Genomic DNA, 22,557 nt, shown 5'->3' with positions numbered 1-22,557 from the left:
CCTTCTGCCTCTCCCAGGAAACCCGCTAATAGTCTGACTCTCTTATTATTTCATTTCAGAGCGACTTATCAGTGACAAACAGCCCCAGTTACCTGCAACATTTACTTAATGATTCCAGTGATAGGAAATAGTCTGATAATACGCAGACCAGCTGGCTGGCGCTGGCCAATCAGATGCTGGAGTGCGATGGGAGATTAGATTACGGGGGACTGTATTTGTTGTGGTTCGGAGTCACCGAGAACCAACACTATTGATACAGAGATAGGATTCAGAGCGGACTTTGCCTCCTGTGATAATCGGGGGGGAAAAAAAGATTATTTTTAACTACTAGCTCACTGAGTGCTCTTAATATTAATGACGGCAAGATCAGCGTTATCTTTACAAGCTCGGAGAAAAATAACTATCAGGGGGATCAGAGAGCGAAGGTCTGGGGGGGTCAGCGCTTCGTACGTGCAGAGCCGCGGTATTAGCCCAACTCTGATAAAGCCGCAGTCGTTCCAACGCTCCGGGGCGTCCATATCGTGCACTGATCGCGAGACCGTGAACGCAGAAGATAATGCCGACAGGTGATGCTCACGTTTTCCCAACTCTTACAGGGGATACAATTTATTGAGCGCCACGTGACGGAAAATGCATAAAAATACTATCTAATATCACAATATTATGGCCACCATTTGGCTTTTTCAGACTTTTGCAGGTGATTTTCGAACAGGGTGAATGTCTCTTTGCTGGCCATGCTTATTGTCACCCAGCTTTCCCCGAACTGGATTTTTATAATCTAGGGAGAACTTCTGTCTTAATTTGTGCATTATTAGAATTTTTTGCAATCGTAATGCCGTAATAATCATGTAAATCCACAAGTGTTATCCACCAGCCATCGCCGTGGTTTATATGCTGCAGAGAGGCACCGAGGAGCTGACGATCTAGGCGGCCTGGGAACCGAACTGCTGCGGTTGCTACTGTGCGGCGGCCCTGTTTGTTAGCGTGTCCTCCAGCTCGCCTTATCTGGGCCTCTGTGTATTTTCCTTGGTGGGGTTTGATATAGAGAAGATAGATGGATGTTTTGACATGGAAAGTGTCAGGCCAGGAGCCTTATCAGCTGGACATGAGCGCCCCGACCTCGCTGCTCTCCTGTTAACCTTATGTTAACAAAGGATTCACATTGTTATTTTACGCTCAGTTGTAATTTTGAGGTTGCAATAATAATCATCCCCCACCCTTTCTGCCTGTTAAAGGGATCTGCTCATTGCTTTGCTCCTGTTTCACTGCATGATCAGTGATGGGTTTTCTATTCGCACAGTACAACCATTCATATGACGAATGCATCATACAATTATATGGCTAGTAAAATGCTCACCCTGCTCCTTCTCTTTTCACAGAGGAGTTGGTTTTGGAGATCCCATCGCCCGATGGCATCAGTCAGGTTCGAGCCGAGAGCAACATCCTCAAAGGCTTTACATGGGGGCCGTACAGAGGAAGCTTCAGCGGTGCATCGTCTTCTCCAGACCGGACAGACCTGGTAAGACATGGTGCAATCACACAAAGCGATGGGTAATGGACGCAGCGTAGGAGTGAGCAGCCTGGACGGGTCCCGGACCTGAGCGAGCATGATTACTAGATACCGGTTAGGCTGGAGATAAAGGGATTGCCTGTGCGCCATCTCCTGACCATGCTCCAATCTCAGTGGTGAGCTGCCTGATATAAGGAGACATAAATTCGGGTTCTTCTGCACATAATTGTGGAGGACACCCCATCCATCGGCTGAACATGTTAATGGCCCCTTACAGATGAGAGTAACGTTGGCTGACCCCAACTATATCATTGAGTTCATCCAACAGTCTATGTTTGAGGCCCCTGACTCTCTAATGACCAATGATGTTGGCGGAATATCCAATTTTCGGACTGTCGATCCTTTTATTTTTGGTGAAACAAGACTCCGCTAGCGATGTCTGACAACGGCTCTTTCATAGAGAGTCAGGCTAGATAGGTGCCGGCCTAACAATCTGTCATCTGACAGCTCTGTAAAGTATATTGGGCCTTTAGGGTCTGTTCAAATTGTATTTGCAGTGCATTGAAGATTTCCTGACCCTACACCTCCAAAATAGTCATCCACCTGGAAAGTGTAGCAGATGATGTTATTCCATGCAGGGAAAAAAAAACATTATACTGAAGTCAACCAGTCAGACGACATGGTTTTCACCCCATCAGGTGAATTTCCTGCTATGAGTCCATTTTCCTGGCTGCAAACGTAGCCCCCGGGGTTTTCAACTAGAATTCTGCTGCAAAACGCCTTGAAATGTCGCAAAGTTTTTGCACGACTCGAAGCTGGGCAAAAAAATGTTGTGACTTTTGGCATTTTTAGTCCTGGCCGATTCTGCCAAAGCGAGTGGAGCTGGGTCAGAACGTGGGGAAACCCGTTCCCAAAATTCAACATAACTTATGGCTGTAAAGTGGCGTAAATTATGCCAAAAATGAGCGCTGTGCCCCGACTGGAGAAACATTTTTGACAATTGTAAGATGCATGTACTTTGTACTTTCATATTGTGGAGGTCAAATTCCTCTGCGGATTTTCTCTGCCTCCTATAGATGAGATTTTGCAAAATTGCATCCTCAGTGCTGGAACTCGGCAGAAAAATCTTCCCAGAAAATCTGGATGGAAAGTGCGCTGTGTATCAGACTGTGTGAATGCAGCCATAAATTGCACCTCTGGCTCTTGTGTCTTCAGAGGTCGCTCGGCTCGGGAACATTGAATGCGTCTTTCTTTATTATTAATAATAATAATAATAATAATGGCATTTAATCAAAATGCAAGAATTTGGTAAGATGAATGTTGTTCTCTTTAGTAATGTCCTCCCTCTCCCAACTGTGTCATGTGGACGTGTGCAACACCGAAAGGGACTCTGAATATTTCCATCTGGCGCCAGAACATCCGCATTGTCCCAATTAAGAACTAAATGCTTCTGTTGTTGCAGGGGCACGATATCTCCAGATATAAATTATTTTTTTGGGGGGGTTGTGGGAGGGAACCTAAATGTCGGCTTATGGGGTGAAATAAACCAAATATAAAACAAAATCTGAGCTTCTCTATCTCTAGCACAAAGAGGGGGAAGACGAGGAGGGGAGGGGGGCGTTATCTCCACCGCTTTAAGGTTAAAGCTCGAAATTTTAGACGAGAGCAAGCTGGGTTTGTGATAGCGATTGAGCCCGTTATCTGCTCAGAATGAAATCCTTCATTAACCCCTTATCTCCCCTGTTCGGGGTGTTATGATCTTGTGGCGCCACTAGTCGAGACATAAGACAGCCAAGTGATTGATTCCTCTCAGATAATGTCCTGCCTTCACGATACTTCATTTATTGTCTAAATATTTTCACTGGTGTTTTCAGCATTCGCCCCGGCCCTTATCGGGTGTCTTGATGGTTTGCAGCTCATCATTTCCCCCCCTGCTTTCCTAGGAGAGGCAGGATGGAGAAGGGCCATCCTTAACACTTTAAGTATCTTTAAACTTCCTCCTCTGCTTCTCTTGCTTGCCTTCTTGGCAGAAAACCATTTTCTCTAATTGTCGCACATCCTCTGAGATAGCCCTGTTCACAGGTTGCCAGGCTTCACAATAACCCTTTTTTTACAGGCACTTAGAGGGACTCTGTCCTGTCTATAATTCCCCCAAAAAATCTAGTATAGACATCATGGGGGGTCACACAATGTGAGCAAGAGGTGCATTTTGTTGCCATTTTTTTTTTTTTTTCAAGATTAGAAGCAAAAAATGCTGCAGTTTTTCCACAAATTTCGGAGAACTGTACCACAAAATTGCATCACAGCCACAAGACATGATGCCATCCTTCTAGACAGTGCAGAAAGTTAAGGTTCATTTCCATCGGATGACTTTCAGTCTGTAGTAGAATTGTTTTTCTAAATCGCTCTGTTCTTGCGGTTTATCCACAGCCCAGTCCGGCTCAAGTCTGGGATGTGTGGGTTACACTGAACTAAGCTGTGTCCTTCTCTTAGCCGCCATCTTTAGTGCGGAGCGAGCGTCCTAGGATCTTACAGCAGCTCGGACCAGGACGCCATCTAGGTTAGTGCAGCCCTTGGCACAGACTTTGGCCGCTTTATGCTGTGGATCAACAGAAAAGGCCTCTTAGGCTAGGTTCACATTGCGTTAGGGCAATCCGTTTAGCGCTAGCGGATTGCGCTAACGTAATGTATTTGTAGGGGCTGCGTTTAGGGGTCGCGCTAACGTCCCCGCTCTCGCAGATCCCTGATCTGCGAGAGCGGGGAACGGACCTCGGGCGCGCCGCGGACGCTGCAAGCAGCGTCCGAGGCGCGCTACAAAAGAACGGCACATCACTAGCGCGAGCCGAAAAAGGCACGCGCTAGCGATGTGCTGCAGGTGAAATTTACATTGCTGTCAATGGGTGCGCTAACGGACCCGTTGCACGGCGTTAATTGCGACATTTTCGCCGTGCAACGCTGTCCGTTATCGACCACCCACTAACGCAATGTGAACCTAGCCTTATCGAGTGATTTAGGAGAAGTCCTGCACCATAAGACGTGTCGGCATCAGGAAGTCTCCATACCGCGTCCTCCGTTCTACCTATGTGGAAATTATACATGTTTTTGATTATTTGCTTTCGCACCTGAATCCTCTGATCTGTGGCAGTGGTGCAAGATTGGCTGCAGATTTGAGTCGTGTAGCCACTTTTCACATTACAGGAGACACTTGCTGACATGAAATTTGTGTGTTTTACTTCTTGTTTGCAGGATCGTACATAGATAATTGGGGGCCTCGGGAAAAATCTAAAGGGCGCCTTATAAGTTTTGGACTGGTGCTTGGTATCCTTTTCCATTGGGCATTTTTTCGTTTTGTGGTTTCTAATCTCATTGTCATTTTAGAGAGACCCCCCAAGTAGGTCTCTCTCTAATGTCGGGGGGTCACTATGGCTGTATTTTAGCACAATGAAGCAGCTATGGATGAATGATCTAAATGGATGAATTGGGCCCATACTCCGGAGCAATGATTATCTATTGCATATGAAGTTAACTTCATTTTTTTTTATAGTTGCCCACATATACAGTGGGGCAAAAAAGTATTTAGTCAGTCAGCAAAAGTGCAAGTTCCACCACTTAAAAAGATGAGAGGCGTCTGTAATTTACATCATAGGTAGACCTCAACTATGGGAGACAAACTGAGAAAAAAAAATCCAGAAAATCACATTGTCTGTTTTTTTATCATTTTATTTGCATATTATGGTGGAAAATAAGTATTTGGTCAGAAACAAAATTTCATCTCAATACTTTGTAATATATCCTTTGTTGGCAATGACAGAGGTCAAACGTTTTCTGTAAGTCTTCACAAGGTTGCCACACACTGTTGTTGGTATGTTGGCCCATTCCTCCATGCAGATCTCCTCTAGAGCAGTGATGTTTTTGGCTTTTCGCTTGGCAACACGGACTTTCAACTCCCTCCAAAGGTTTTCTATAAGGTTGAGATCTGGAGACTGGCTAGGCCACTCCAGGACCTTGAAATGCTTCTTACGAAGCCACTCCTTCGTTGCCCTGGCGGTGTGCTTTGGATCATTGTCATGTTGAAAGACCCAGACACCTTTCATCTTCAATGCCCTTGCTGATGGAAGGAGGTTTGCACTCAAAATCTCACGATACATGGCCCCATTCATTCTTTCATGTACCCGGGTCAGTCGTCCTGGCCCCTTTGCAGAGAAACAGCCCCAAAGCATGATGTTTCCACCACCATGCTTTACAGTAGGTATGGTGTTTGATGGATGCAACTCAGTATTCTTTTTCCTCCAAACACGACAAGTTGTGTTTCTACCAAACAGTTCCAGTTTGGTTTTATCAGACCATAGGACATTCTCCCAAAACTCCTCTGGATCATCCAAATGCTCTCTAGCAAACTTCAGACGGGCCCGGACATGTACTGGCTTAAGAAGTGGGACACGTCTGGCACTGCAGGATCTGAGTCCATGGTGGCGTAGTGTGTTACTTATGGTAGGCCTTGTTACATTGGTCCCAGCTCTCTGCAGTTCATTCACTAGGTCCCCCCGCGTGGTTCTGGGATTTTTGCTCACCGTTCTTGTGATCATTCTGACCCCACGGGGTGGGATTTTGCGTGGAGCCCCAGATCGAGGGAGATTATCAGTGGTCTTGAATGTCTTCCATTTTCTAATTATTGCTCCCACTGTTGATTTCTTCACTCCAAGCTGGTTGGCTATTGCAGTTTCAGTCTTCCCAGCCTGGTGCAGGGCTACAATTTTGTTTCTGGTGTCCTTTGACAGCTCTTTGGTCTTCACCATAGTGGAGTTTGGAGTCAGACTGTTTGAGGGTGTGCACAGGTGTCTTTTTATACTGATAACAAGTTTAAACAGGTGCCATTACTACAGGTAATGAGTGGAGGACAGAGGAGCCTCTTAAAGAAGAAGTTACAGGTCTGTGAGAGCCAGAAATCTTGATTGTTTGTTTCTGACCAAATACTTATTTTCCACCATAATATGCAAATAAAATGATAAAAAAACAGACAATGTGATTTTCTGGATTTTTTTTTCTCAGTTTGTCTCCCATAGTTGAGGTCTAACTATGATGTAAATTACAGACGCCTCTCATCTTTTTAAGTGGTGGAACTTGCACTAATGCTGACTGACTAAATACTTTTTTGCCCCACTGTATGTAAAATGGGCCGTACCCCCTCCCTCCTGGTCATCCTTTGCAGCGCTCCTGGAAACTGTGCCAGGCTTCAGAAGACCCTTCCCTGGATAAGCCACGCAGCGGATGCATTCTAGATAGAGTTTCTGATGGTATCAGACAAAGTTCAGAGCAGAGACACTGACCTCTTTGTTCCAGAAGAAAACAACACATCTTGTCACAGACATTGAGATGGGGGAAGGTTTAAAGACACAGCTTCCCCATCCTGCACTCCTGCAAGTATTTTTCCATCCCTCCAAGGTTCCTGGGTATAGAGATGAGCAGAATGATTCGGACTACCCTCACTTGGTGTCTAGTTCGTCCCTTCTTGGTAGCCGGACCAGGGCAGGGTTCAATTCTGACCCAGCGATCCTTTGCCAGTTACCAGCACCACACAACGTCATAGTATGGGGGGTAGTAAGTGGCAGACGTGCCCAGGATGACGGGCAGAGGATAGCCCGCTGTCAGGGTCCATGTGCCACAGATGACCGGACTGGACACCAGACTGAGGTAGTACACACAATTCTGCTTAGCTCTAGTATATGGTCATCTACAATAACGTGCACTGCACATTGATTTCCGGTAGTTTGTAAATTTACTAGACATTGGGTCCCAATAATGAGTTATCCGCAATGTCCTATAAAAGGGTCCCGCTTTTTTCTGGCAAGTATCCTGTGTGCTTATATCATGATAGAGGCAGCTGCAATGGTACGTGGACATTGTACCCACACAATGCACCACCACCACCGGATCTGTTGTCTCCACGCTGCCCCACTTTTATACCATCAGGAAAAATGAGTAATGTTATATTTCCGAATCTTCGCAGATGCAAACGAGTCTGTTCCCGAGTGCAGGGAACGATTTCCCCCCCGTTCTTCCTAATTGCTTGTGACATCACAGCCTCGTAGTTTCCAGAAAGCATTTTGAGCAGCACCAGGAGAAGGTGAAGGAGGCAGGCAGCTCGTGTTTGACAATGAGGGCTTTTCTGCATCATCAGCAGTGCCCGGCTCTTTATCGTGCCGGGAACACGCGGCCCATCGCAGCGATAAGCCAGAGCTGACTAGCGCCAGGGCTCTGTTCGAGGGTCTTAGAAATATTGGAAGGAATAATTAGATTTCATATCGTTACTGACGCAGCCATCTGAGGATCAGGCAGATTAATTTCTCTTTCTCTGCGCTCATTAATATTCATTAGAGACATGGAAGGACTCGGTCCTGAGCAGAGTGGTTTCTACGGGAAGCCGCAGGGCTCACGGCGTTGCGTCGTCCACGGTCCTGAAATGTTTAGGGTCCAAACGGTTTTTGTGAAGTTTAACCTGTAAATATCATCCATGATCTATGATCCATGTGGCCATGAGCGATGTGGGAGGCATAGCCTCATTTTTTTAAAGATTTACTGTAAATGCGTTTAAAAACATAAAATTTGCATTGTGACACCTTTGTTGTAATTTTCCATAGCGCTTTCACCTATATGTGCAGCATAGTCTTTTAGCCAAGCCATTTACGGCCCATTGACCACATTGATGCGATTGTTGTAGCCACTGACAGCATTAAACTGGGTGCAGAAAGCATCCGAGAAGCGCTGAGCTGAGGGTAAAGTCCCTCACAAAGTGAAGCGTGGTGACATTTCTCAGAATAACACTCGAATTGTCTGATAAGTCTCAGCAATGACGAACGCCCCGAGCAGCAAAATCTGCAACCGAAGGCAGAGGACCTCCACCTGGTGGCCACTGACTGTAATGACAGTTTATGGGGGGGGGATGAAACGGTGAAGGAGCAAAAGGTCCCAGAAGCACAGAGTATTTTCAGAAGAGGAATATTTACAAATAAAATAATTTACCGTAAATATTGAGTGCTGGATTTTGTAACGACCTCTCTCATGTCTTTTGTAGAACACCTCCCTGTCTCTGGAAGTGGAAAGTGATTGCTGGCTGAGGAACTTGACTTTAGTCCCGTGTGAACTAGAAGCCAACTCCGTTATATACCGGAAAGGTGAGACAGTCATAATGTTTAAGGTCAGGGCCTCCAGTCCCAGGCCAGTCTCTAAACCATCCTCCCCTGTAACCTCCATGTACAGGTGACCAGATCTGGTGCAAGACCTCACAAGACATACAGCAAGGGGATGTCGTCAGAGCTTTCCTTATGGCCGAGCCTCAGGCCATCCTCAACTTCAAAGTAAAAGAAGAACCCTGCGAACCATCCCAAGAGACCCCCCCACACACAGAATTTCCCCTGCTCCCCCAACAAGCCGGCATGGCTGCCATATTGGCCACGGCGGTTGTCAACAGTAAGCAATGTCTCCGTTCACCAGTGATGTCGCCAGTGTCTTGTAGAAATCATCATCTCCAGAATACACAGAATCCTTGGCGTCACTTTTAGGTTGGGCATATGTTACATTTAGGGGCACCATGTCTGCATCCATCTCATCATACTTATTTGTGGGCGTCACAGCTAAGAGGCAGAGACAAATTTTCCCCCATTTACATGGGCCGATTTCAGGCCAGTAAGGCACGCAGATCGCCTGTATTAAGGTCGTTTGGCGCTAGTTTAGTTTATCATAGTGACAAAAAAAATTGCAGTATGCACTACGTAAAAAACGCGTAAAAAAAAAACGGCTGCCACAGAATAGCATCCGATTTTTATGGAAAAAATTGCAATTCTGTAACATGGGGAACTGTAAATGATCGTGTAAATCATTATTAGCTGCTGCAAAAGATAAAAAAAACACAGTGCATGTGGAATATATATGTGTATATATATCACACATGTAGCATTTTAATTGCTTAACCTGATAGCTTTTGCCTTCCGTCTATTCTAGAGGACGTGTTTCCCTGCAAGGACTGTGGCATCTGGTATCGCAGCGAGCGGAACCTGCAGGCTCATCTCATGTATTATTGCGCCAGCCGGCAGAACTCCACCTCTCCGTCAGTTGAAGAAAAGCCCAAAGACTCCTACCCCAATGAGCGAATATGTCCTTTTCCCCAATGTAAGAAAAGCTGCCCCAGTGCCAGCTCCCTGGAGATTCACATGAGGAGCCATAGCGGTAAGTAGCGGAAGAGATTCCTGCAGATTCTTCCATTTTGGTTGCAGTTCTTAAAACATCATGAAAAATTATATTCATTTCCTGGCTGATATATCAAAGGGGCAATGTAAAGTGTTTGACAAGGCTTTTAAGGAGTAGCAATATTAATCAATGTAGGGTCCGGGTCCTGAGATCCCCCAGACTACAGAGGATAAGCACTGTAATCTTGGACACAGCAGTGTACAGGCCCAATAGAAAGTCTGTGGGTGCATACGCTGCTGTGCACACACAGAAGCTGAACCATCAGTGCAGTTCTCATGGTCCACACTCCAAATGATCTAGAAGGCTTTTAAGGGGCTCCAGTATATCAGAAATGTACACTCTAAGCAAGTTCACTGGATATATGCTGTAACCTACAAAAAAACAACAAAACCCCTTATTAATACCCCAAGGACACAGCATGGCCGGTGTCATTCCTCCGATCTCAGCACGATGCCCCCTGGTGGTCTCCTTCCTTAATGTCATGTTAACGCCGCAGCCCAAAACGGCGTATTGTTTATGTAAGGTGATCAATGGGGGACATAGCACTGAGTAGGTATGTATAATATTTTTATTTTATGCTGCCCCTTGAGACCCGTAGTAGACAAACCCTTTAAATATTGGTTTATACCTGTCCTGACCCAATCAAAGCTGAGCGTTTGTTACAGTTGTCTCCGTGCCCCTCCTATACTGCCTGGACTGCAGACTGATGCATTGCAAAAAACAATAATTAAAAAGAACTCTACATTTCCGTAAGATCAGACTGGATATACTGCACATCGGCTTTAGGAGAGGCTTATTTCAGATATTTCTCTGGATGAGACCAAATATAATAAGACAAAATTATTTACAAACATTCCATGATAAGGAAACCTGTCTCCACAGAATGGAGGAATTCAGGTGCATTAAGGCTACAGCGTGCGGCTTATCTCCAGATCTCTTCGGGATGACGGTATAAGACGACTCCTGCGTCTTTAAATGTGAGCGGCCTGGTTAACCCTTGGCTGCCCTGATAGCTAGGGACAGGTGTTTAGTAAGCAGAGGGTTAATGTAAAGCATCTCACTGAAACAATCTGATCTGAGGACTATTTTGCGCTCCGGAGAGGGAGATATTTAATCTGCCGTCTCCTCTGTTTTATAATAGGCTCCAATCCATTTGTTCTAAGTATCCCCTTCAGATTAATAGCATCATAGGACGTTATCTCGCCATCTTAATCAGAGAGCAGCGCACTCCTCTCTATTAGCACAAGTGGCTAGCGTCGCTTTGTGATAACGAGGAGCCCAAGGTGCTGCAGCGAGAGGCTAAATAACCCAGACGCTTATCTTTTCGCAGGCGAGAGACCGTTCGTGTGCCTGATCTGTCTGTCCGCCTTCACCACCAAGGCGAACTGCGAGCGTCACCTGAAGGTTCACACAGACACCCTGAACGGTGAGCAGTGGGCTTCTCTGTATCTGTCAGTTGTCACCCCCCCTAACGCGTTTCAGCCAAAGTCTGTGGTTTTCTCTAGAGGGAGATGTAGCAGAGCTGATCTAGGTCTTGTGATCGATGTGCGCGGCGCTAGCTCACTGGGTCAGTCCTGAGAAAACCCGCAGATCACACTCTGCTACGTCCTGACGGTGACAGTGTCTTGTATTTTAATGCAGCTATCCTGCTCAGGTCAGGAGAGCCGCCAGCCAGTCCGTGCACTTTGTTGTGATCTTGGTCTGATTTACATGGTCAACAGTATCTGCTCGATGAGAGTACGACACCCTGCACCCATGAGGATCAGCTGGTCCCCGGTATCTGCACCAGTTCCGTCGATGGAATAATGGCTGCGGCCGGGTACTGCATATTCGATCCCCTTTTGATTCCCATAGGCGGCGGATATGCATTTTCCAGCTGTGGTCACTAAAAGTTGATGGAGCTAGCTGTGCTGTGCAGCTTCACAACTGAGCAGTTCCATCGGTGCTGGGAATAGCCGGGGTGTCGGGTGCTGTACTCTCACAGATTGGTCAGAAGCCATCAATATAAAGTACGGGACAACCTGTTTATACTTTTGCTTTTTTTTTTTTTTTTTACTATTTGGAACCTGAAAAACATGCATTTAAAAAAATTAAGTGCAAAAATCCCAGAGCTGCTGCACTAAACCATGCATTAACCCCTTCACAACCTTGGGCTTTTCCATTTTTTTGTTTTTGTTTTTTGCTCCCCTTCTTCCCAGACCCATAACTTTTTTAATTGTTCCGTCAATGTGGCCATGTGAGTGCTTAATTTATGCGGGACGAGTTGTACTTTTGAACGACACCATTGGTTTTACCATGTCGCGTACTAGAAAACGGGAAAAAAATTCCAAGTGAGGGACATTGGGAAAAAAATAGCAATTTTACCATTTTTTTTTTTTTTTTTCCACCCTGTTCACTAAATGCTAAAGCTGACCTACAATTATGATTCTCCAGTTTATTAAGAGTTTGTAGATACCAAACATGTATGGGTTCTTTTTTATTGAATTGATGAAAAAAAAAAATCCAACATTTTTCATAAATATAAAATGTCACTATTTTCCGAGACACTTTTGTGTCTCTATTTTTTGTTATCTAGGGTTGGGTGAGGGCTCATATTTTGCGCGCCGAGCTATCATTTTTATTGATACCATGTTGGTGTAGATACGAAGTGTTGATCGCCTGCATTTTAATGCAATGTTGCGGCAGCCAAAAAACATAATTCTGGCTTACTATTTTTTTTTTCTCGTTACACCGTTTACCGATTGGATTAATTCTTTTTATATACTGATATATTTTAAAAAACTTTTTTTTTTACTGGCTTTAATAGTCTCCATGGGAGACTAGAAGCTGCAATCATCCAATCGCCAGGGCTTCAGCCATGCTATGTGTAGCTAAAATGCTCACCTGCTATGAGTTCCGGCCACGGGCGACGCTAGTAGCAGTTCCCCAGGTTTTCATGCCAACCCTCGGCGCCCCACGATCATGTGACAGGGGCGCCGATGGGCGGAATTAATGACACTTCTGGCTTGATCACATTAAATGCCGCTGTCAAAGATTGACAGCAGCATTTAACATGTTAACAGCCGCAGGTGGATCGTGATTCCACGTGAGGCTGTTAAGGGCACATGTCAGCTGATGAAATCAGCTGTGCCGGAAAAGTTGTGGGCTTATCACCGGAGCCACAACAAACAGGTGAAGCAACCTATGATGTACCTATATGTCATAGGGGTTAAAAATGGTGTGTCAAATCTGCACAAAAAAAATATAAAAAAAAGAGAAAAATGCAGTAAAAACTCAGGGCAGATAAAAAAAAAAATATTTTTTGGTGAGGACACCTGCAGAACAAAAAATGCACCAGAAAAAGACTAAGTTTTATCACATGGGAACAAAGCTTGTTTTGTATGATTATTAAGGCTCCTTTTGTGTATGCTGCACGGTTGTTAGGTTGTTCATTCCTTATTCCCAACTTTTTTGGTTGAAAATGGCAGATTTATTACTATCTCTATGAAGATTCTCACCTCGGAGCCACCAAGATGTTCTTGAGGTCATGGCTTGGGATGACATTCCCTGTCCTTGGAGACTATTGGGGGTACTTTGGAGGGGTTAGCACCCTTAAGGCTCACTCAGACATCCGTTTTACAGACAAATTCTATTTGTGTTCTTCTCTCATAGAACAAGCATCGATTAAAATCTTTGCAGCCTCATGTTTGGTTTTCTTTTTAAGACTGATAAAACTCACACATTCAAGTGAATAAATCTGCTGGATGTCAAGGATGTATTCTAGTGCTGTCTATATTTCACCAACATGTCTCCATTCTGTCATTTTCTACTAGAGTTCTGTGTCAGACTATAAGATGCTGGATTAACATGTTCCCTGTGTAAATTTGGGATTATCCGCTCTTTCATATACCCACTCATCACTGACTTTACTAACATACAATAATACAGGAGAGAGCATCACTTTCTAAATTTCCTTCCTCTTTTTGCAGGTGTGTGCCATGGATGCGGCTTCATCTCCACCACTCGCGACATTCTCTACAGCCACCTGGTGACCAATCATATGATTTGCCAACCAGGATCCAAGGCCGATGTGTTTCCCGTTGTTAAAACACTACCTACCGTCAACCTACCTACCATTAAGTCCGGAAGCTCTGGTGAGTGTACAGACTATTGTTGCTGCGTCTGTAGGAATGGGCGGTCAGTGAGACGATAAGTTGCCCGTAGATGCACAGATTCCATCGTTTCCAGAATCTGTCATTTACAAAACACTTAGCTAAGAAAGTTGATCGGTGAAGGAGTGGGGTGTTGTACCCCTCCAATCTAACATTGATGATGCCACGGGCACAGTGAGACGACCGTATAAATGTGATCGAAATTGGAACGCAGTGCATAAGATATTTGTGGTAATTTCCTGAGGAAGGAGTCATTTGACAATGAAACGCGTACAATAAAACCACCGTATTTTATATTAATAGGTCTGGACGTATATCTTATTAAGTAGCGCAGATCATGTCCACAATTTTCCATTTCAATAAAGTTAAAGATGACACATTTCGTTTGAATTTTAGGCAAAAAAAATATTGTCATTTTTACATCTTAAAACTTCTAAAAAAGGAAAATGGTCCGAGACAAAAGTTTGTCCACCCTTGGAGATTTGTGTGCTCAGATAACTTTGACCAAGGTTTCAGACCTCAATTAGCCTGTTAGGGTCATGGATTATTCACTTTCATCGTTCGGAGAGGCCAAGTAATGAAAATTTCCCAGCTTTATAAAAACTCAGCCTCCTCTAACCTTCTGCGAAAAAACAGCAGGGGTTCTTTTAAACTGCTGCCTAGCACAATGAATTTGGTGGAGCCCCACAAAGCAGGAGAAGGCTGTAAGATAGAAAATCTTCAAGTTGCCCTTTCCTCCATGATAGAGTTATCAGAAGAAAACCTCTCCTGCATCCTCATCATAAAATTCAGTGGTAGAACAAGCAAACTAAACAAGCGAGATGTATTTTGGAAACCACTCCTGTGGACCGATGAGGTTAAAAATAGATCACTTTGCCCTTTGTACTTCACACATACCTCTGATTGTTATGGCCACAGAATTCCAGAAAAATAATATCTCGCCAACCATTGAGCATGGATCAATCATGCTTTGGGGTTGTGTTGCAGCCATTGGCACGGGGAACATTTCACGGGTACAAGGAAGAATAGATTCAATTAAATTTCAACAAATTCTTGATGCAAACTAACAACATCTGTAAAAAAAAAAACAGCTGAAGTTGAAAGGGAGATGGCTTCTATAATTGGATGATGATTAGTGATGAGCGAGTATACTCGCGATTTCCCGAGCATGCTCGGGTGATCTGAGTATTTGGATGTTCTCGGAGATTTAGTTTCTGTCTATGTAGCTGCATGATTTGCGGCTGCTAGCCAGGCTGACATGTGGGGATTGCCTGTTTGTTAGGGAATCCCCACATATATTCATGCTGTCTAGCAGCCGCAAATCATGCAGCTATGGAGACAGAAACTAAATCTCCGAGCTCATCCAAATACTCAGATCACCCGAGCATGCTTGGGAAATCTCGAGTAACGAGTATACTCGCTCATCACTAATGATGATCCTAAATACACGTCAAAATCCACAATAGACCACCTCAAAAGGCGCAAACTGAAGCTTTTACAATGGTCCTCACAGCCCCGTGATCTGAACATTATTGATAATCCATGGCTAGACCTCAAAATAGCAGAGAATGCAAGACGACTCAGGAATCTTGCAGAGATAATAATAATCTTTATATAGCGCTAACATATTCCGCAGCGCTTTACAGTTTTGCACACATTATCATCACTGTCTGATGGGGCTCACAATCTAAATTCCCTATCAGTATGTCTTTGAAATGTGGGAGGAAACCGGAGTACCCGGAGGAAACACTCCTTGCAGATGTTGTCCAAGGTGGGATTAGAACCCAGAACTCCAGCGCTGCGAGGCTGCAGTGCTATCCACTGAGCCACCATGCTGCCCTAGATAGAGGAATACTCCAAGGAAGAATGGATAAAAATCCTTCAAACCTCAATTGGAAGACTCTTGGTTGACTACAAAAAGCGTTTACAAGCCTTAATACCTGCGAAAGGAGGTGCTACTAGGCACTAAATATGCAGGGTGCCCAAATTTTTGCATTGGCACATTTTCCTTTTTTGTAATTTTTATAATGTTAAAGATGAATATGTATGTATGTATATATATATATATATATATATGTATATGTATGTGTGTGTGTGTGTGTGTGTGTGTGTGTGTGTGTGTGTGTGTGTGTGTGTGTGTGTGTATGTATGTATGTATGTATGTATGTATATATATATATATATATATATATATATATATATATATATATATATATGCACAAACTTTAAACTGATCTCCGGGTGCAATTTCCTCCAGGTAACCTGTTCACCGGTTAACTCAAATGCATAAAGTCCAAAAAAGAAGGCAGCACTCCATTTTCCATATAACTGTGCAGAGTTTAATCAGACCACATGTCTGTGCAGCGATGTTTCGGCTCTGAATGAGCCTTTCTCAAGCAGTGGTTACATCAGCTGTGTGCATACTTAGGGTATGTTTCCACGTTCAGGAAACGCTGCGTTTTTGACGCTGCGTTTTTCCGCTGCGTCAAAAACGCAGCGTCCAGATGTTACAGCATAGTGGATGGGATTTTATGAAATCCAGACTCCACTATGCGTTTAAAAACGCATGCGTTTTTGCCGCGAAAACGCATGCGTTGTGCGTTTTTTCAAAACGCTGCATGTTGCTACTATGAGCAAAACACGCAGGTACACCGCAGGTGACCTGCCAGTGACCTCAGGTGCAGTTTTGGTCAGGATTTTACTTGCATAAAATCCTGACCAAAGACTGATGCAATCCTGAACGTGGAAACATACCCTTATACCTTTTTAACATGATCCTTAATAGGTGCCATTTGTGTTCAATAAGATGCAATACAATTCTAAAATCCTTCACATGTTCAATTTGCCCTCTAGTGGTATCTTTGTAAAGTGCATATGTGCTTTTGTGTAAAATAGGTTATATATTAGTAAACTAATCCATCCAAACATTGTACTGTATATATTATGTTCATATTTCACTTGTTCTTACCCCCAGTGTGACCCGCTACTAATGGAGGACAGCATTTTTCTCGGCGTTCCTACGATTCAACTGCGCATGTCCAGCGCGTCATATAACTATGTCGGGCTGCCGGCCAATCCAAGTATCAGAATACCGGCGCATGCGCAAACGCGCTATATGTCACCATGTTTGTAGTGGCATATCATCCTATATGTGTATATATATATATATATATATATATATATATATATATATATATATATATATATATATATATATATATATATATATATATATATATATATATATATATATATATATATATTGACAAAGGATAACACATCCGAAACGTTGCCACGCCGTTCAGGCATTAAAGTCCACTTTTTTCAATTATTTTGTGCTGCTTTTCCTTTTTTTGAGTGTATTACTTTTTGACCATTGGATTGCTGGTCGGAAGAGCTCTGCATGCCTTGTAAGGTAGTAATTTGATGCTGTTCCAATTTTTTCACTTCACTATATATATATATATATATATATATATATATATAAATAATATATATATACACTCACTGGCCACTTTATTAGGTACACCTGTCCAACTTCTTGTTAACACTTAATTTCTAATCAGCCAATCACATGGCGGCAACTCAGTGCATTTAGGCATGTAGACATGGTCAAGACAATCTCCTGCAGTTCAAACCGAGCATCAGTATGGGGAAGAAAGGTGATTTGAGTGCCTTTGAACGTGGCATGGTTGTTGGTGCCAGAAGGGCTGGTCTGAGTATTTCAGAAACTGCTGATCTACTGGGATTTTCACGCACAACCATCTCTAGGGTTTACAGAGAATGGTCCGAAAAAGAAAAAAAATCCAGTGAGCGGCAGTTCTGTGGGCGGAAATGCCTTGTTGATGCCAGAGGTCAGAGGAGAATGGGCAGACTGGTTCGAGCTGATAGAAAGGCAACAGTGACTCAAATCGCCACCCGTTACAACCAAGGTAGGCCTAAGAGCATCTCTGAACGCACAGTGCGTCGAACTTTGAGGCAGATGGGCTACAGCAGCAGAAGACCACACCGGGTACCACTCCTTTCAGCTAAGAACAGGAAACTGAGGCTACAATTTGTACAAGCTCATCGAAATTGGACAGTAGAAGATTGGAAAAACGTTGCTTGGTCTGATGAGTCTCGATTTCTGCTGCGACATTCGGATGGTAGGGTCAGAATTTGGTGTAAACAACATGAAAGCATGGATCCATCCTGCCTTGTATGGAGCATCTTTGGGATGTGCAGCCGACAAATCTGCGGCAACTGTGTGATGCCATCATGTCAATATGGACCAAAATCTCTGAGGAATGCTTCCAGCACCTTGTTGAATCTATGCCACGAAGAATTGAGGCAGTTCGGAAGGCAAAAGGGGGTCCAACCCGTTACTAGCATGGTGTACCTAATAAAGTGGCCGGTGAGTGTGTATATATATATATATATATATATATATATATAAATATTTGCCTAAAATACAAAAAGGAAATGTGTCATCTTTAATTTTCGACCTTTTAGAGATCGTAAAGTAAAGTGCAGAAACCTTTCTGGTCCCCATGATTACAGCTCATCCATTGAAATTTACGTGTGTCTGGTGTACACCCCTCCTCAACGCTCAGATATATACTATGGACTTTAGTGACCCCTTACTGGCAGGACCCTTTTTGCAGGATTTCTAGTATATAGTGATATTTAATGTTTGTGTACCTTTCTTACAGCCGTTTCCCTTGTATTAATGACATGTTCTTTTGTTTTCACAGTAGTAAATCAGAGCTCGTCCTCCGGTCTCCTAAAGTGCAGCTTGTGTGGATTTTTGGCAGATGGACTGACCAGTCTCCAGCAGCACGCCATCCTGCACACTACATCTCCCATCCCCATCATCGCACAGTCCGTTCAGTCCCCTCCGGAGCCTGAAAGAGAGCAGCCACCTGAAGTCCTAAAAAATGGTGATGCTTCATCTCCGGTCTCTTCGTTGTCAGGAAGTGAGGAACCTCTGCTCAAAATAAAGATTAAAGAGGAACCAGAACCGCTCATGCCCATCAACGAGCCTGGCGCTGCCAGCTCTGAGACCACAGATGCAGCAGCACTAATGCCATCACCAGCTGTCAAAGTAAAGACTGAAATCTCAAGTCCCACTCCGGGGTCTAGCCCTGTCCCCAATGAATCCGGAGCAGCAGCCGGTGGTGGCACAATCAACATGCCACAATATGTCTTTGGACATGAAGTAGCTCCTGCCATTGTACCACAAGCTTCTGAGATTCTGGCAAAGATGTCGGAGCTGGTCCACAGCCGGCTGAAACAGGGGCAAGCTGTTAGTCCGGCTGGCTTTTCAGGAAATGCAGCACCGAAGGGTGCTACTTGTTTTGAGTGTGAAATCACCTTTAATAATATCAATAATTATTATGTGCACAAGAGACTTTATTGCTCAGGGAGGCATGTGTCCGACGAGAGCCCGGCCATTGGACGCAAAATTAAAGTGACACCAGTACGAGCCACAGTAGCCCCTGGCACTTCCACTTTACCAGCCATTGATGACCAAGGGACTGTCCCACCCAAGGAAGAAGCTGGAGGAGAAAGCAATGCCCCTGTGATAACCGTGAAAGTCGAAGAGGGTGCTGGCACAGAGAGTGAACCCATGGGGAGCGGGCATGTTAGTGAAGGCAGCCAGAGCCCTAGCTCCTTAGATGACACAGACGAAGATCCAACTCGCACCGTGTGTGAAGCGTGCAACATCCGATTCAGCAGACATGAAACCTACGTGGTCCACAAACGTTACTACTGTGCCTCGCGCCATGACCCTCCCCTACGCCGGACTGGAATAACCAAGCCAGGGCCGCCATACACACCTCAGCCCACTCCCCGCACACGTAAAAGAAGGAAACTTTATGAAATCCATGGAATGAGCCCTGCAGAGGCGACGCCATCAGCATTGCTTCCACTAAACAGGATAGAAGCGCTGCCCCTCATACAAGGCCTCATCGCAGCTCCTGCTGTACCCTCCCCGAGTTCCAGCCCCGATGCTGCTGATGGGCCGATAGACTTGAGCAAGAAACCTCGTCTTCTGGTTGAAGCTCCGGTGCCATCTCCGGCTGCAGCAGTGGTCCCATTAACAGACTACCATGAGTGCACCGCTTGCCGGCTCAGCTTTAACAGCCTTGAAAGCTACTTGGCACACAAGAAGTTTTCTTGCCCCGCCGCTCCATTACAGCAAAAGGCTTTACAGCAACTTCAGAAAATTAAAAATCCAGTCAACACAATGGCAAAGATGGGAGAAGAGACAGTGAAGGTGAAAGTAGAGAGACTGAGTCCGGCATCTGTGAATGAGCCCACCCAGTCTATTGCTGTGCCCTTTAGCTCCATTCCAGACACTAAACCTATCCTGCAGTACTCCCCCGCTGCAGAGGCATCACCATCGTCTACAGCCTCATGCCCCTACTGCCCTCCGAATGTGGTCATCCGAGGAGACTTACTTGAACATTTCAGAAGCGTCCATGGTTTGCTCTTGGCAAAAGCCACCCCAGGTCACCGTCTACAAGGCACATTCATGGAAGTAATCCTACCCGCGAGAGCACAATCAAGTACTGTGTCAGAAGGCAGCTTGCCCAGTCCTCCGGTGTCATCCGTTTCTCCATTGCAAATGCAAAGAGAAAATACAAACAGCAAAGATGGCTCGTCTTCATCGTCCTCTGCCAATGGTAGTCCTGTTTCCAACTCCACTCCGCGGCCAGTGTTAACCAGCACCCCCAGACCTCTGCTGCCAAACTCTCCTGCCCTCCCTCTAAATTCTTTGGTAGATACACGAAGAGAAGACGGACTCAGGGCAACCACATTAGCTCTCCTGCAACCTCCAAAGCCCGGTCTGGCTACTCCATTACCGAATGGCAACCACAGATACTGTCGCCTCTGTAACATCAAGTTCAGCAGCCTGTCCACATTCATCGCCCACAAAAAATACTACTGTTCATCGCATGCAGCAGAGCACGTGAAGTAACCCGGTCCAGAGACTTTGCTTGAATTTGTCATAAAGCATTTGTCATAAAGCACTAGTGACTGAGATCTCCAGGGACAATAAGGGTCGTTGTGACTCCATGAGGCGTCTGGGCTACTACGTGCAGCCACGCGATTAGCAAATTAGTCATAAAGGATTCGCTGTCATATTGACACTTGGAATGAATCTGTGGCAGTGCCGGGAAGCATGGCCACCAATCTATTTAACAAGACTCGATAGAGAGGATACCCCCCAAGAGGTTATCTGGGTGCGCTGCCCATGGAGAGGATACACAGGTTCGCTCCTCTGTTCCGTTCAGTGACGACAGTACGTGTTTCGGTCCGGGTACAACCCAACCTTCATCTCCAACACATTTCAGAATTGCACTGTCAGACACCATCACACAAGAACTGTAAGACTCAGAGTCCAGACTCTGTAGTGCACGACTCCTGATTGTGAAGCACAATAACTGTTACAGCGAATGAAAACCATGAAGACAAGCGCGGCGGTGTCTTTGTTACAGGGCGGGGGGAAGGGAATGCATTCTTTTTCGTAAGTTATTTTCAGATGTATTTAAAGCAAAGTTAAGAAGAAGAAAAAATGTTTTTTTTTTATAATGAAAAGTTCATAAAAAAATTCCCTTAATGTTTCCATCCTAAAAAAAAATGAAGATTTTATTGGGGGGGAGTAGGAAAGTTATTTACTTTCAGACAGTTTTATAAAGTTTTGAACAGAAAACTCATCAGTCCTGTTCTTGTTATTGAGACAGTTGGCAAAAATACTATGTCCTATACCTGAAAACTATTTTTGGACACAGGGGTCTTAAGGTCCAGATGTTTTTTTTCTATCTGGAAAGCACTGCTTCTCCGCTCCCTTTTGTTAGATTTCACAAGGTCAGTGTTTCGCTTTGTATCACCAATACTGTATGTTGCTTTTATACCTTTGGTTGTCAGATACTGCAGCAAGGGAGGTGGCCATTTACATCACAAGAATACATTAAATAAAAGCCCCCCGGACCCTATTAATATGAAGGCAATTGATGTACACTTTAGAAATGACAAAGCCAATGAGAGTGCTGCATTTTGGAACGTTCCAGATTTGTCAAATATTGGGGCACTTAAAAGTTTACAAAACGCTTAGCGTCCTATGATTGAGTCACCGTTAGGAGGATGTGACGGTAGTGCAGAGGAGGGACGGTAACTAGCACTATCTACAGGTAACGGGTTGTTTTTTGCCCCCTTGCCTTCTAATCCCTGCTCCACTTTTTTTTTTTGTATTTTTTACATGGCATTATATACATGATAAAAACTGGAAAAAACAAACAATTGAGTTTAAAAATAGTCCTTAAATATATTTATATATTAATATAGATACGGAGAGCACTGATTTACAAATAAACACACATTTCTGGTGACTAACAAGTGTGTATAATTGTGTACAGAAATAAAGCCTGTGTATATTACCGCCTCACCTTGCATTGTCCTTGTGTTCATCTCTTCAAGGGCCGGCATTGTGGGTACTGTCTGTGTCAGCTCCTGGACAGTGGGGATACATGGACAGACCACATGATGGCCGCAGCCGCAAATGTCTACAAGCAGGAAACGACTGATTATGGGTCATTCAAAAACTTTTTCACGTGTGGATGAGATTTGGTAAAACTTATCCTGGAGGATTTGGCTGACTTTTTATAA

The 22,557-nt window shown here is 44.4% G+C and overlaps 1 protein-coding gene across 2 annotated transcripts in view; it reads left to right on the top strand.

The window, feature by feature from the left end:
• Positions 1-22,336, top strand: part of ZFPM1 (zinc finger protein, FOG family member 1) — a 135,595-nt gene extending 113,259 nt beyond the window's left edge. For both annotated transcript variants that reach the window (XM_077288809.1, XM_077288810.1), the window contains 7 exons: positions 1,380-1,519; positions 8,583-8,682; positions 8,768-8,977; positions 9,509-9,733; positions 11,085-11,180; positions 13,723-13,887; positions 18,639-22,336. In XM_077288809.1, coding sequence (XP_077144924.1) covers positions 1,380-1,519; positions 8,583-8,682; positions 8,768-8,977; positions 9,509-9,733; positions 11,085-11,180; positions 13,723-13,887; positions 18,639-20,869 — 3,167 coding nt within the window. In that variant the 3' untranslated portion in view covers positions 20,870-22,336. The remainder of the gene's footprint in view (positions 1-1,379; positions 1,520-8,582; positions 8,683-8,767; positions 8,978-9,508; positions 9,734-11,084; positions 11,181-13,722; positions 13,888-18,638) is intronic.
• Positions 22,337-22,557: the final 221 nt, after the last annotated feature.

Source organism: Ranitomeya variabilis, chromosome 2, assembly GCF_051348905.1.
Source record: "Ranitomeya variabilis isolate aRanVar5 chromosome 2, aRanVar5.hap1, whole genome shotgun sequence".
In the NCBI taxonomy this organism is placed as follows: domain Eukaryota; kingdom Metazoa; phylum Chordata; class Amphibia; order Anura; family Dendrobatidae; genus Ranitomeya; species Ranitomeya variabilis.
This window is presented reverse-complemented; position numbering and strand designations above follow the sequence as displayed.